The sequence below is a fragment of the Chlorocebus sabaeus genome, chromosome 12 (genome assembly GCF_047675955.1).
Source record: "Chlorocebus sabaeus isolate Y175 chromosome 12, mChlSab1.0.hap1, whole genome shotgun sequence".
Classification (NCBI taxonomy): Eukaryota; Metazoa; Chordata; class Mammalia; order Primates; family Cercopithecidae; genus Chlorocebus; species Chlorocebus sabaeus.
The window spans coordinates 108176596-108191852 of record NC_132915.1 but is presented as its reverse complement, the minus strand read 5'-3'; the positions used below and the strand labels follow the sequence as shown (position 1 = coordinate 108191852).

General features: G+C 45.3%; 1 protein-coding gene across 7 annotated transcripts in view; it reads left to right on the top strand.

Annotated features, from left to right (window-relative positions):
* DDX31 (DEAD-box helicase 31) overlaps positions 1-15257 on the top strand; it is a 136454-nt gene that overhangs the window by 47911 nt on the left and 73286 nt on the right. For 5 of the 7 annotated variants that reach the window (XM_037994059.2, XM_037994058.2, XM_073022035.1 and 2 more), the window contains exons 18-19: positions 5337-5448; positions 11530-11698. In XM_037994059.2, the coding sequence (XP_037849987.2) occupies positions 5337-5448; positions 11530-11698 (281 nt within the window). The remainder of the gene's footprint in view (positions 1-5336; positions 5449-11529; positions 11699-15257) is intronic. The other 2 variants (XR_012094898.1, XM_073022037.1) reach the window with 1 other exon arrangement.

Below are 15257 nucleotides of genomic sequence, written 5' to 3'. Positions count from 1 at the left end.
GGGCAAAGACTGGAGCTTTTTTTTGAGACAGAGTCTTGCTCTGTCCCCCAGGCTGGAGTACAGTGGCACGATCTTGGCTCACTGCAAGATCTGTGACCAGACAGATCTTCATTGGTCTTGGCACACTTCTGTTCTTTTCGCACTATTGTAAATTCTAGTTAAGGGGTTTTTTGGGTTTCTTTTTTTCTTTTTTGAGATGGAGTCTCGCTCTGTCGCCCATGCTAGAGTGCAATGGCGCAATCTCAGCTCACTACAAACTCCGCCTCCCGGGTTCAAGAGATTCTCCTGCCTTAGCCTCCCGAGTAGCTGGGAATACAGGCACGTGCCACCACGCCCACCTAATTCTTGTATTTTTAGTAAAGACGGGGTTTCACTATGTTGGCCAGATGGTCTCAATCTCTTGACCTTGTGATCCGCCCACTTGGTCTCCCAAAGTTCTGGGATTACAGGCGTGAGCCACCGCGCCCAGCCGGGACTAGACCTTTCTAAGCCTCAGTTTTTTCACATGTAAAGTTGAGATAAAATAGTGTTCTTCTAAGGACATCAGAGGATTGTGTGGGAAATAGTCCTGGAGTCCCAAGTATAAAGCATAGGACCAAAGGGCTTTTTTTTTTTTTTTTTTTTTTGGAGATGGAGTCTCGCTGTGTTGCCCAGGCTAGGGTGCAGTGGTGTGATCTCAGCTTATTGCAGCCTCCGCCTCCTGGATTCAAGTGATTCTCCTGCCTCAGCCTCCCAAGTAGCTGGATTACAGGCACATACCACCACGCCTGGCTAACTTTTGTATTTTTAGTAGAGATTGGGTTTCACCATGTTGGCCAGGTTGGCCTCAAACTCCTGACCTCAGGTGATCTGCCCATCTTGGCCTCCCAAAGTGCGGGGATTATAAGCATGAGCCACTGCACACGGCCCAAAGGGCATATTTTATTATTACTGTAACTATCATGATTGTTTGTAGTCATACAAGTTAGTAGCAGATGTGGAATTAAAAGCCCAGACTCAGGGACATGAATCCCAGTGCCCTTTTTTGCTGTATTATAATAAGTGGAACATTAGCATCTGCCAGCTCTCCAGAAATAAGAGCAAGTAGTACAATTACAAAATGAGATTGTAAGTTTGATCAAACGTAGTCTCAGGTATACTCTTTCTGGGCCTGGCGCTGGTGTCAGTCTTTATCCCCGAGCGCAGATCTTTTCTCTCCAGGGAGTTGATCATTGCCTGTCTGCACAACGCAGGGAAGCTGTAGAAGGGCAGGAAGCCTCTCCTGAAGTACACGTCCCCAAAGAAGGAGCGGAGCAGCTGCACCTCCCTCCGCTCTTTCAGCAACAAGCTACAGTCATTTCTTTTGGTAACATCTGCCCTTCTGTGGCCTTGCAGCATAAATTCTTCTCCTTAAGCCTTTTCCCTGGCTTGAGGCCAACCTCAAAGACTTCCTGAGACTTGAGGAGTGGTTCTAACTTCATGAGTAAGAACCAGGTCTCAGAGTCAGACAGATACGAGTTCGAGTTTGAATCCTTGCTTCCCAGCTGGTAGCTCTGCAATCTCAGGCAGATTATCTTCTCCCAGCCTCAGTTTTACCATCTGTAAAACACACGATTGCTGTGAGGTTTAAATAAAACAAGGCATAAAGTGCCCTGTAGAGTTCCAGACCTCATAGATTCTTAGGTCTAGAAACTCTGTCTCATGATCTCAGCCCCAGCTCCTTCCTTGATAGATAGTAGTGAATGCTTGGATATTTTTAAGGTTTGGTGATTTTTTTTTTTTTTTTTTTTTTTTTTTTTAGAAAAGCTGAGCAAGTTTGGGCTTTCATGATATAACTGATTAACTTAGAAAGCTAAATTAACCATCCTACGTTCTAGGTGTCATGTTGGTAAAGACCTGGCTGACTGAGCCAAGTTTAACTTGAATTCAGAGGAAAAAGAAAAACTAAATTGTGTTACCAATTATCGCATAGATATACACAACCCGGGAGAGTATTTTATGTGTGATTCATGTCAGTGGTAAAAAGAATAAACTAGATGCTGGATACAACTTTTAATTCTGTTGTGCATAAGAAATACCGTGAGTCTTAATTGCTGTCCTCAATTTGAGCGGCTCTCTAGCATGCGAACTAATGCCAGGCATGTAAATGTGGGTTCAGTTGCTAGGCCTTTCATTCAGATAGCCAGACACCTCATTACAGGGCCCCTCTCCTTCACCCAGCGCGATTGAAGCCCATGGTAAATGTCCCTTTGGCACATACATTTTTGGGCTTCCGTGAACAGAAAGAAAGCGCGTGAAGCATCTGTAAAATGTATATTTCATATTTAGGTATATAAAATATATATAGCTATGTCTGGGTGTGTGAATGTTCACCTACCTACAAAGAGAATAAATTTGATCCTTCAACTTCACTGGGAAGCACTCAGAAGGTTCTAGGGACCATGGGGGTAAAACTCAGCTTGGCAATAAAGTGATTAAAACAAAACCCTTCCATTTAGCTTAAAAATACCTTGGAAGTTGGCAATATCAAGGTGCAGGCTTTCACAAAAACCTCCCACCTTTGCTACTACTTTTTATAATAAAAATAGTCCAGCCTGTTTATCTTAGACTCCCATCTGTTGCTTCTTGATAGGTGTGAAATCTTCATCATCAAAGTATACACACTCCCAGCCATGTTTTTCCTACAAGCGTTTTTGTCCTATGAAATATACCTGTAAACTTATCCTAACAAAGGAGCCGTTGCTGGTGTTGCGAGATCTTAAAATAAGTTCAGAGCCCCCTGCTCATCCTTTCTGATGGCCTGTCTTTTCCAAGATCAGTAGGATATTAGAGACAAAGGTGCGTTGCGTGCGCAGATGGATGGTTAGAAATGTGTTTTCTAAACTACCCATGGTCCTCTAGTTGCAAGTTAGCTTCATTAACCAAGACTGACTCTGTGTCTTTGAGGGTGGGAGAGCCAGTCCTGCCAGGTATTCGTGTGCCCTCAGGGGTTTGACCCGCTCTCATTATAGGAGCATTTTACCTGTCTGGGGCTGAGATGGTGCTGCATAACTCTGCCCCACTCTGTCTTCAGTTTAAATTTAGATTGTCCTCCCCAGAAGACAACTGAAAAATCCCTCATTCATTCTCAAGAGGGGCAATTTTAAAATAAGGTATTTCTGGAAGCAGGGGTTAGGGAGGAGTAAGAGATTTTTTCCTAAGTAATGTATATTGTTTTTTTCTGCCATTAACTTATTCTTATATTTTACTAAAACTGACCTTATCATTTCAAACCTGTGAGCCTAGTTCTATCGTGTTTTTTTCCCTACGTATTTCACTTGTATACACACTCACATTATATATATGTAATTTTTTTTTTTTTTTTTTTTTTTTTTTGGTTGGGAAGAAAAGATGCCTCATTTTGAAACCTAAAGGGGGGAATAAGAAAAACCCTTTGTAATATATTGCCATATTATCACTAAATCCCCTGACAGTTGTGACACAGAAGCAAGTCACCTGTCACTTAAGCTTGAGGTCTCTTTAATTTTCTCCTGGAATTCGCACCAGGCTGTCTTTAATTTGAGGCCTTTATTGGAATTCTGAAACCTCTCTGCCTCCCTGGCTCTCAGATCTATTCTGAGAGCTGTTACAGAATGTATACAATAACCAACAGAGGGATTCGGAGAGGGCTGGAGCTCTGTTTATTTAACACTCTAGAGGGATTTTTGTGCTTATTCGGTCCTGGCTGCCCGGCTTTCAATATCGCTTTGACAACCATTCTGCCCTTCTCATTAATTTTAAACAGTTAAAACACAAGAAAAAGAGGAAAAAGTTTTCATTATTAAAGTGCTTTACTTTTTAATAACAGAGGATTCTGTCCGCCAGGGGAAAGGGCATCCTCGCTAATTTCACATTCATATTAAAAAAAAAAAAGCACACAGGGAAGGTGACAGTTGTGCTGCTGAGGTGGCTTAACGAAAGGAGGGCAGCAAAAAAAAGTTTGCATTTCACATCAGTTAAGAGGGTTTAAAAAAAAAAATCCTTGTTAATGACAATAGCAAATGTCCACTTTGGTAACACGGCTCCTGAGTGACTCTTCTCCTGACATTTTAGCGGATAGAACCCTTAGGGGGACCTTGTATTGTACTGTGACATCAGCGAGACTGTCATCAACCAAACAGGTAGCAGGAATGATTTGACTCAACTAAAAACATTTTCACGTTGTTAAGTCTCTTAATACAGAGATGAACGTCGATCCAGAGAATGAGGCTTTTTCTTTCCTCCCCTTTGTTGTTCCTCTGTCAGCCTTAAAGGTGAAAGGGAGGCTCGGGGAGTCTTGGTGAGGCCAGATGCAAGCGCTCATACACCGTCCTCTACAAGGTTAAGCAGCACGACCTGGTCTCTGGATTTTCCCTGGGGGCTCACACTGGGGTGGCCGGTGGAAGTAGAGGCACCAGCACCACTCAGGTGATCAGTGTCACTTGGCAGGTTGGCCTCATTGGGTGGAAGAATCTGTGTTCTCTTGATTTCACATTCAGTAGAAAGCACTCATGTTTGTTTTAAGATACTGGAGACAAAAGCCACTAGTTTTTAGAGGGGATATTTAAAAAGGAAATTTTTTTCTCTGGTACTGTTAAAGGATGAAAAGACAAGAATCGTCTATTTTATCATCATTTTCCATCTGTAGGCTCTTTGCATGCACACAGATGCTACCTCTTACACAGGGACAGTTTGCTGCAGAGATCCAGGCAGTTTTTGAGTGTCGTGTCCTGGAACAGCCCACTCACTCCTTAATAGATTCCTGGGAACTCAGCACAGTGGCCATGGGCTGGAGGAATAAATCTGAAACACTAGAATTCTGAACCGCTCTAGGCACTGAGGAAGCCTGCTCTGAAATTCAAGCATAGGGGTCACTTTTTAAGGCAGAATTTTAGGCAGGTCACTGTGGAGTGCTCACAAAGAGAAATTGTCAGTGTTCCACTGGTGTGTGTAAGGGAAAGGTGAAGATACCTGGGAGATCCAAGACCCATTTGAAAACAGCTCATGTTCAGTGATGTTTTAAATGTCTGAATTGGACTTGGAAAATTCCAAAGTGTCTCCAATGGTCTTTGATTTTGAACATGCATGGTAAGAGGTCAGGAAGAAAAGTAAGTAAATAAGTAAACAGACCTGATCTTCTCATAAAGCCATCCTCATCTTTACTTGACTTTAACATCTCTATAGCTCCCTTTTTTTCCCTAGTAATATTGAAAGGATTACACTTGTTGGCCCCTAGGTGGTTACTGTGTGGTTTTACTGTTATTAAATCTATTATAAACTGCTTCATTATTCCTGACTTTGACTCTATCTCTCCTTTAATCCTTCCGTCGCCCTCTCAGAAATCCCATGCTGTTGGCCCCCAGGAAATCCGAGAGCGAGCCACAGTCTTGCAGACGGTATTTGAAGATTACGTGCACTCCAGTGAGAGGAGGGTCTCCTGGGCAAAGAAAGGTCGGTCTATTTCCTAGGTGCAGTGGATAGCCCAGCAGAGTGCTCTCCCCCACCTTCACCCACATACCCCCAAACCGGTTGAGAGGCCAACATGGGGACCCTGCTCACCAGCCAAAGCCTTCAATCTCCATAATTCTGCAGGGTTTGGAAGCAGGCACAGAAGGCTTTAAAGTGATATTAAATGTTAATTTCGTCCTTCCCCATGTTTTGCACAAATGAGGCTTTATCTTGGCTTACATGGGGACTAGAGTTTTGACCCAACAACTTGGATCTTTTAAGGATCCGTTTTCCTGTTTGAAAACCAGATAGAAGAGATGTGACACGTTAGTAGAAACAGTTGTAGAGATGGAAATTAGAGATGAAGGCCAGAGCTGGAAATATTAGACCTAAGCAGTTCCTATTTGAAGGCACAAAGAAAAATGAGAAAGAACAGTACTGAGGAAGAGCCATAGACCATGAACCCAATTCCTAGGAAATTTATAAAAGAGTTAGGTACTGATTTAATATTCAGACCCTTTGTAGGATAAATTGGCTCCTGGGATCCCCATGCATTAGATGTGGACATCGCAGTTCACGTTGAGTAATAAGCAGTGCATGGCTGAAGGGGGTTTATAATCACTGGTACTTTTTGTTGTGGTATGTCTTGGCCAGAGACTGACCATGTCTAATGAGACTTACTCCATGCTGGAGGATGCACAGGATTTTTTTGTTAGTTGCCTGCTATTTTGAGAAGAGTGCCAGGCTGGCTTACAAATACTGGAACACTGTAGCATCTTCTCTTTTTATAAATAGAAATGCTTTAAAAACTATTCATTTGACAAATATTTATCAAATTGGGCACTATTCCAAGTGCTTGGAATACATGAGAGATCAAAATAAAAATCCTTGCTTTGTGAAGCCAACGTGTTAGTGGGGTCAGGGGCAGCAGACAGAGAGCATAATAAACATAAGAAATAGTCTGTTTCAAGGTGACAAGAGCTATGGAATCAGTAGAAGGAGATGGGGGAGGTGAAGGGGTGACATAGCAGAGTGCATTTTTAATGGGGTCAGAGTGAGCCTCATTGTGTAGGTGACACTTGAGCAAAAACCTGAAGTGGGATGAGCCCTGTGGCTCTCTAAAGGAAAGGCCGCCTGGGCAGTGGGAGCCGGTGCAGAAGAGCTCGAGGAACGCAGTGTGGATGGAAAGGGGGTGCTGACCAAGGCAGAATCGCGTAGGACTTTGGGTCTTCGTCAGAATGAAGGGGGAGCAGAAGTGTGGTGGGATCTGACTTAGGTTTGAAAGATACCATCTGGCTGCTGTGTGAGAATAGACTAGTGGGGGTCAAAAGTAAAAGCTGGGAGACTGGCTGAGGAGCAATTGTGATCACCAGGAAACATAGATGATAAAAATGGGTTAGTCAGCAAATATTTTCAAGGACCTCTTACATACCTTTAGCACATTATAATTGAAATTCTTGATTGTCATCATTAAAATTCAGAACCACACAAGGTAAAAGATGAAGTCCCAGTAATTGCCACTGTATATACACTATATATCCTTCTAGATTTTTCTCTAATAATATCCTGTCTTAGCATTTCCCCAAAGTGAATTCAACAATTCCCAAGGGTTTTCCTACCTTGCTACCTCTAGAGGAGTGTTGCTTTGTCTCTCAAGAGGAATAGGGTCTTTGTCACAGTGTAACTTTACAGAATTTGGACCTTTGATGAAAGTTAGGCAAATTCAACTGGCTGTGCAGTACATAACAAGGTGTTGTGCGACTGAATTCCAGGGCTGGTATCAAAGTTGCAATGGAAAGAAAGAAATCAAACCCACACTGTCACCTTCGATTTTGGTGTCAGTGATGCCTCAGATATTTTGGCAAGACTACAGCTATCTCAAGGTGTCTGGGTCTTCGGAGTAGAAGTTACAGTAATTCTTAAAGGATGTGGTTTTGGGTTTTCTCTCACCATCATTACCGTTGAGCTTGTTAATACCACGAAACAAGCAGAGTCACTTGTCTTTTGTTTAAGGAATATTGGAACAGGGTCACTCCCTAATGTTTGTATACCATGAAGGAAATAAACGTATCATGTCTCTTATTTGCTAATCGATTTCCACACCAGATTGATGATGGGCTGGGACAACACCGCCTCTTACAGAGCTCAGTCACCCCATTTCAGACATAAGTCTTGCCACCATTCCTTCTCTCCTGTTCCTTAGGACTAAGTTTTGGAGGCTTGAGAGAGTACACACGTATTCGCCACCCTAAATGTATTGAATTTACAACATAGGAACAGCCACTCCACCCCATAGGTGGAGACAGTCTTTTGCATTTCAATCTGCATATGCAAATTCCACACTATTGACTTGCTTCCCTTTTATGCCATTTCAGAACTCACCTCATGAATAATTAACAAAGCAGCTGGCTTTTGCCTTGATGGCAGAAAACTAGTTAGAAACTGGGCCAAGTATTTGTTTTCTTTTGCATTTTCGGACCCAGTCATGGTTAACAACCAGCATTTAATTGTCAGTTTCCAGAAGCAGTTACCCCTTTTTTCCTCTGTTTTCTTGCGTCTTTTAGCTAGGGATTCAAGTTGTAAAAAGAGTGGTAACATAAGTTTGCATTCCAGACTCCTGAACAAAAATTTTCGAAGCTAGAGTCCTCTGCCTGCAAATGACCATTGCTCCTGTGGCTTAATGCTCTCCGTCTTCAGGTCTCCCTGCAGACCAGAAACTCCATGTAGGATTTATGCCTGTTTGGAAGGGATACTTCTCAAAGTCTAGAAAACCCATACCAGTGATGACAAGTCATTCTTCTCCCCTCAGTGGGGTCAGAGCTAGGCTGGGCACTTTACCAAATGCTTTGTCTTTAAGAGAACAGCAGGCAACCTCCTTGCCTACATCCTTTCCATAGTTGTCACTGTAGGGATTGGGTGGGAAGATCCATGTGCCTTTATTCTGCACTGAAGGGTGCTCTTGTGAGAGTGGGGGCTGGGGTTGGGAGGAGCAGAGATGATCTTCACCTTCCAGGCTGGAGCTTTGTTTATTTCTGACTCCTTCATCTTACGAGTCATCATAAGATACCACTAGTTTCTGATCCAAATGTCCAGGAATGAGAAAGGACGATGTGTCCATGCGAGATACTAGAAAACAGATTTGCCGTAATTCAGGCACCTTAAGTGGTTGGCAAGAAATAGCAATCAGTGACTGCAAAGTGCTGAACTCTGGTGGCCTGTAGCTTCATCCATCACCCCAAATAAATGTCTACTTTCATTACTTCTCCACTTTCCGCTTGTGTGGGTCCCACAGCCCCTGTTCCTTCTGCACATTCTAGACACTGCCAACATAAGCCACTTCCTGCTCCTTGAAAGGTCCTGCAGACAGCTGCTGCAGCATCTGAAATTCCTGCTTCTCTGAATTATCCAAACATGGGAGTCCATGCAAGTATGTGAGGACAACCAACTGTCGCTGTCCCGGTGAGACAGGAGCCTTGAGGACAAGGAGGGTTAGTAAAGATATGCAGCGTGAAATGCTGCCTGACCAGTTGTCTGGGGAGAAAACACTTGCTGCCACATCTTGGCAAACTCATTATCCCTGTAAAGCTGTTAGCTGGGCACCTACGTCTCCTGGGACAGATGCTCTCAGCGCTCGGCTCATAGGATTGGTGGAGAGAAGGAGAGGAAGAGAGGTGACCAGGGTGGAAGCCCAGGGGCTCATCTGCTTACACAGAAGAGAGGCAGGAAATGAGGAGACCTAGAGTGGGATTTGGCTGACTGAGGTTTTAAGAGCGCAGGCTCTTGGTTTGGTTTCGGCTTGACTTGGTTTCAGTCTCGTCTTTTTTTAGACCCGAGTAAGTGTTGAGGGTTGGGGAAAGACAGAGGTTGAGGAGAAGAGGGTTGAATCTCCTGGGTCACGCAGCAGTAGAGCCTTTCCCTCTAAGGGCTTGGCTGTGGGGCTCTGTGTCTAGTGGTATCAGAACCCTCCAGATAGTACAGACCATTTGAAGCGTTAAAGATTTTCCTTGAAAATGTCCCTGGTTATTAAAAAGGGGAGTAAGCACAGATTTAAGAGTGGGGTACAGAGGAGTTGCCTTGGTTATTATTGCTCATCGATTGGGAAAAGGAGTTCACTTTACTCAGTAAATAGAGCTTTGATGGATTCCCCAGGATCCTTCCAGGAGCTGATCTGCTAAAATGACACTTTTTATTACTGTTCATAAACGCCAATCTCCAGGTGCTGCTGGGATATTATGTTTAAGCTGTGGGCAAACTTGCCAGTCCAGTGGCTCAACAAGGAGAGTGAGGAAGTGAAGGCTGGTGTTCAGTGCTTGCCTCCATCAGACACCGTTGGCTGGGCTCTGGCTCAGCTGGCGGAAGACCAGGATTGGAGGTGAAGAGAGCAGTGACAGGGATGGCGGGGAGTGCTTTGCAGAACGTTCCCCTCCTTCCTTGTTGGAGTGAGAAGTGGGTGGACACTCGGTTTTCATTGTTACTTCCAGAGATATTCAAGGGGGAACCCAATCTAATCTTTTCTCAAGGGAATGCCTAGTTAAGTAGACCAAAGCTCCACCCTCCTGGGAATGAGTCTGGCCCTTTTCTGGGGGAGGTGGGACCTACAACGAGGACCCCCTTTTCTGAGTGTAATTTAATTTTCTTCGAGATGGAGTTTGGCTCTTGCCCTCCCAGGCTGGAGTGCAGTGGCACGATCTCCACTCACTCCAACCTCCGCCTCCCAGGTTCAAGTGATTCTCCTGCCCCAGCCTCCCAAGTAGCTGGAATTACAGGCGCCTGCCACCAGGCCCGGCTAATTTTTGCATTTTTAGTAGACAGGATTTCACCATGTTGGCCTGTCTGGTCTCAAACTCCTGACCTCAGGTGACCCACCCACCTCAGCCTCCCAAAGTGCTGAGATTACAGGCGTGAGCCACCGCACCTGGCCGCTTTTCTTAATTTTAAAATGGGACTGAAACTTTCCTGACAGAATGTTTGATAAACATCCCTAAATTGTTGTCAGTCCTCAAGGGACTATTTTAGAGACTTAATAATTTTCTTTCTCCTTTAACATTTGTTTTCATTCCCTTTTTTACACATTCTTTGAGTAAGAAGCACTGTATTGGTTAATCCTGGATACTTTTAGAACGAACTTGGTTTTAAAATCCCATGAGGAAGGCTGGGTGAGATGGCTCACACTTGTAATCCCAAGCACTTTGAGAGGCTGAGGCGGGAGGACCACTTGAGATCAGGAGTTCAAGACCAACCTGGGCAACATAGTGAAACCCTGTCTCTACAAAAATAAAAATTTAAAAAGTAGCCTGTAGTCCCAGCTACTCAGGAGGCTGAGGCACGAGGATTACTTGAACCCAGGAGTTTGAGGCTACAGTGAGCTATGATCACGTCACTGTGCTGCAGTCTGGACAACACAGTAAGACCCCACCTCTTAAACAAATTTTAAATTTAAAAAGTCCCATAAGTACACAGAAAAGCTGGTATCAGGGATTGTCTGTGGATAAGGGAGCTGGAGGTGGGGCTTGTGGTGAAGGGCCATTGGTGGTAATGTCATTCATTCACAGTAAACATGACAGTCATAATGAAGCCTTTTGAACTTTGTGAATTTTGTAACACACTAGCATGCATTAACTATTCAAAAGTAAGTAAAATTTAATTAGGAAAAATGTGTTAATGTAAATGTCTAATGATCGTTTTCATAAGAAAGCGATGCCCTGTGTTGATCATTTCTTAGTTTCTTCACCCATTCTCTCTTTTCACTCGTTTACACAATAGACATCTACCAACTGCCGGCTGGTACCAGGTGCTGTGCTGGGCCTCACCCTGTTGGATTGTTAGAAGCTCCATGGTCAAATCTGAAATTTTACTGGGCGTATTCAAGTAGTAATTGTGGTCCCCTGTAGTTTTTTTCTTTTTGTTGTTTAGGAATTGAATACACAGAAGTCTAGATTTTAGTTGTTTGTATATGTTGTAATTGTCATGTTTCATTGCCTGGCAAGATAAAGTACAGAAGATAACCATTAGGCCAGGCACTTTGGAGCTTGGAGACCCCGGTCCTGACAGCCTCCCTCCCCACTCCCTTTTCTTTTCTTTCAGCTCTGCAGTCCTTCATCCAAGCTTACGCCACCTACCCCAGGGAACTGAAGCACATCTTCCATGTCCGATCCCTCCACCTTGGGCATGTGGCGAAGAGCTTCGGGCTAAGAGATGCCCCCAGGAATCTTAGTGCCTTGACTAGAAAGAAAAGGAAAGCACACCTAAAAAGGTAAGATGAGCTGAATTCGTCCCGTGACGGGGCTAGAGCGCTCTGTTCACATGAGCACCAGTGAGGTGATGTGCTAGCTGCCATGCTCACCGCAACTCTCTTCTCACTCATACCTGCCCTTCTCCCAATAAACAAGCACTTGGAATGAGAAGAAAGCCCCTCATCTTGCCGAAATTCAGGGGTGCCTCCTTTTGGGCCCAAATGGGGTGGGGTTCATAGGACTTGCTGTAGTCAGAGCTTCAGCTGTGCTGCGGTCCGCCCTGGCAAGTATCCGAGATGTGTATGACACATTCTGGTGTGTTCTGTGTGACGAGCCCTAGGAGCATACTTTGTTCCAGTGAGATGGAAGGGCCGAGTGCCCGAGCCTCAGATTCCAGGAGCTGCAGAAGCTCAAATCTCTAACAGGCTGGCGTTGGGGTCAGCGCTGGGCTCCTTACTGCTGAGTTGCACCTCCAGTGGTGAGCACTCATCAAGGCAAGCGCAGTGAGCCCTTCCCCTTTCCTCCCACAAAGAGTGTGTTCAGGACTGTCCAGAGGTCCGGGGGAGAGGAAGGGGTATTGCCCTGTTCGAGGCTGGGCTCTGAGTCTGTCTTCACGGTGCTGAGATGATTTCCCTCAGCACGCTACATTTGTAAAAGGCTTTCTTCCTCTTCTCAAAGACGTGTTCTTTTAGTACCAGCCTCAGCCCCTCACAGGAGCGAGAGTGCTTGAGGGCCTGTGAGCTACTCATGTCAGAACTTTGGGGTGGATGGTCTCATTGTTTATGTGGGAATGGTCCGTCGAACAAATGTTTGGGGCACAGAGACTTTTTTCTCACCTGCCCTGATTTCCAGGTTCAGTCCCAGAATGTTCTGGATGGCTAGTTTGCATTGTTTATCCTCCCTTTTCCACGTTAATTTACAAACGCCACAGGCTCCCCCACTGACTCTGGGAATCTGCAGGAAGGACCACTCTGCACTGCCTGTTCCCACATGATGTCTGGCTTTCCTGTTCACCAGGAAGTGTCGAGTATTCCATCAACTTTGTCAGGGCCCCGTTTCTCTGGCCTGTCACGGCGAAGACAGAGGGACCACCCAGTGGAGGGAAGTGACCATTGGTCTTGCAATCAGGGAACTTGGATTGAAGTCAGCTCTGTTCTGATGTGAGTTTGGGGCCATGCCTTTTCTTAATGTCTCAGAGCCTCGATCTCAACTACACTAGGGAGAAGAAAATCCATATTTTTAGTTACTTCACAAGATTGTCTTGAGAATCAAAATCAGGTGATTCCTGTAATCCCAGCACTTTGGGAGGCCCAGGCAGGCAGATAGCTTGAGGCCAGGAGTTAGAGACTAGCCCGGGCAACATAGTGAGACCCTGTCTCTACAGAAGAAAAAAAAAAGATGAGGTGACTTGTGAATACGCCTTTTGAACCATACAGGGCCCTACAGATGAAGATCCTTACAAGCTAAAAAGCATATTCGGGGACATCCAACTTGACCTCTCTGGGGGACTTTGCACCTCCAAGTATCATTGGAATGGATAGAATGTTGCCTAATTCTGTTCCCAGTTTTGGAATTTTTAAGATGCTTGATTCTTTTCTGATACGAATACTCTCACATAAGACAATGCTCCAGTAATTCTTTGAGGTAAAACAAACAGTTTCCATGTGCTGCTGTACTGCAGTGCCTAGATGAGCGTGGACGTGTCCTTCTCTGGTTCCTTCTAGGCCGTTTTGAGGTTCAGGGGTGCAAAGCAGGGCTGCAGCCCAGAGATGTTTCTGCTCGTCCTCTGCTAGAGCCAGGCTGCCCTCCCAGAGGGCCAAGATGCCTCTGCTCTACTCCCAGGCGCTCTTGACTGGGCCAGGAGTCTAGGCTGCAGGGCCCGGGAACTGGGTTCCTGTCTTAGGATCTGCTGTCCCCGGTACCCATGCATGTTAACTTTGAGTGTGGGGTGAAACCGTGAGGCTTCACAGCTAGTGACTAAGAGTAGCCTCATCAGAAGCCTGACCATTTTGTCACCGTCTCGGCAATGGTGATACTTTGAGGGCGGAGGAAGAGACCTGCCAAATGATTACTGTTAAGAAACACACATCTGGCCAGGCGTGGTGGATCACGAGGTCAGGAGTCCAAGACTAGCCTGGCCAAGATGGTGAAACCCCATCTCTACCAAAACTACAAAAATCAGCCGGGCGTGGTGACAGGCACCTGTAATTCCAGCTACTCGGGAGGCTGAGGCAGGAGAATCGCTTGAACCTGGATGGCAGAGGTTGCAGTGAGCCGCACCACTGCACTCTAGCCTGGGCGACAGAGTAAGACACTGTCTCAAAAAAAAAAAAAAGGAAACCCATCTTTGTTTATTCCTCTTCCCTGAAAATAAATGCAATCCCAAGATTTCATAGTTAGCAGATGATGTGCCTTTATGACTGGAGATTTCATTAGCAAGTGTTAATCCAGATAGCAGCTCCTCAGGCCGGCCCAGCTCCTGGAAAGCAGAGAGGAGGCCTGTGGGCGGGGGAGTTGGAGGCAGCATTGTCCTTACCTTGAGAAGCCGCTAGGGAGAGAGCAGCCCGCTGCCTCCTGCCCCAGCTGACCCTCGCTAGCAGATGGGCACCAAGACCACGATACCCCTGTGAGCAGGGGATTTAACAGGGCTTTATTTAGGGAAGAATGGGCTGATTAGCCGATAAAGAGCATGTAAGATGGCATGGGGCAGCCTTTGATGTCTGGCTGGCGCGGCAGGGAGCCGGGCGGTGAGTGACAGCAGTGTGTCACAGGATTACTCCGCCCGTGACAATGCCTCTCTCTGTTCTTGCCATGTCCCCACTCTGTTACAGCTACTTTTTCCGTTGTTATGCCCTTCTTTTGAAGGCATTTCTCTTCACACTCCTTAGATCCTCCCCCCACCCCTGCCTTTCGAAGGCAGACGGGCACTCGAGGATACAGTAGATACCTTTTTTTTTTTATTTGGGGAAATCTTGTCACTCCTGGAGGAGGAATGACTTTGCAGCTAATCTGCACATGGACCGTATAATTGTGGTCAGGGTAAGCGGCAGAGAAAACTTGACAGATTTTCCACACCTCAGTCAGGGTTTGAGCAAATGCCAGTTGCTGCTTTTTGAGGACTGGAAAGAAAAGTCCATTAAACCCCACAAAGTGTGAGAGTTATGCTGTGGTCACAATTATTGTTCTGAGCTGAAACGTCTCCTCTGAAATCCATCTGTCAAGAAAGAGAATGGGTTCCTTATGTTTTGTATGGGTGAATAAAATAATGGCACTAAATTCTCTAAACTATTCTGCATTCCATTTTACGGTGTTTACTGCCTAGAATAATTATATATTATGTGCAAACCTGTGATATCTGCAAACCAAATCCATCAGACTAACAGAAGCCTGTCTCACCTGTCATATGCCAAGCGGGAGCTCAGGCGGCTATTAGAATGGGGATCGGGAGCAGGTTAGAGAGGAGGCTGTTTGGCTGGTCCGTGCGATGGGAGAGGGACCCTTCGTCTCTTATTGCCTTTAGTCCTTCACTCAACCACTTTTCAGAAAAGGAAAATAAATAGTTCATGGCCCCAAATGAGA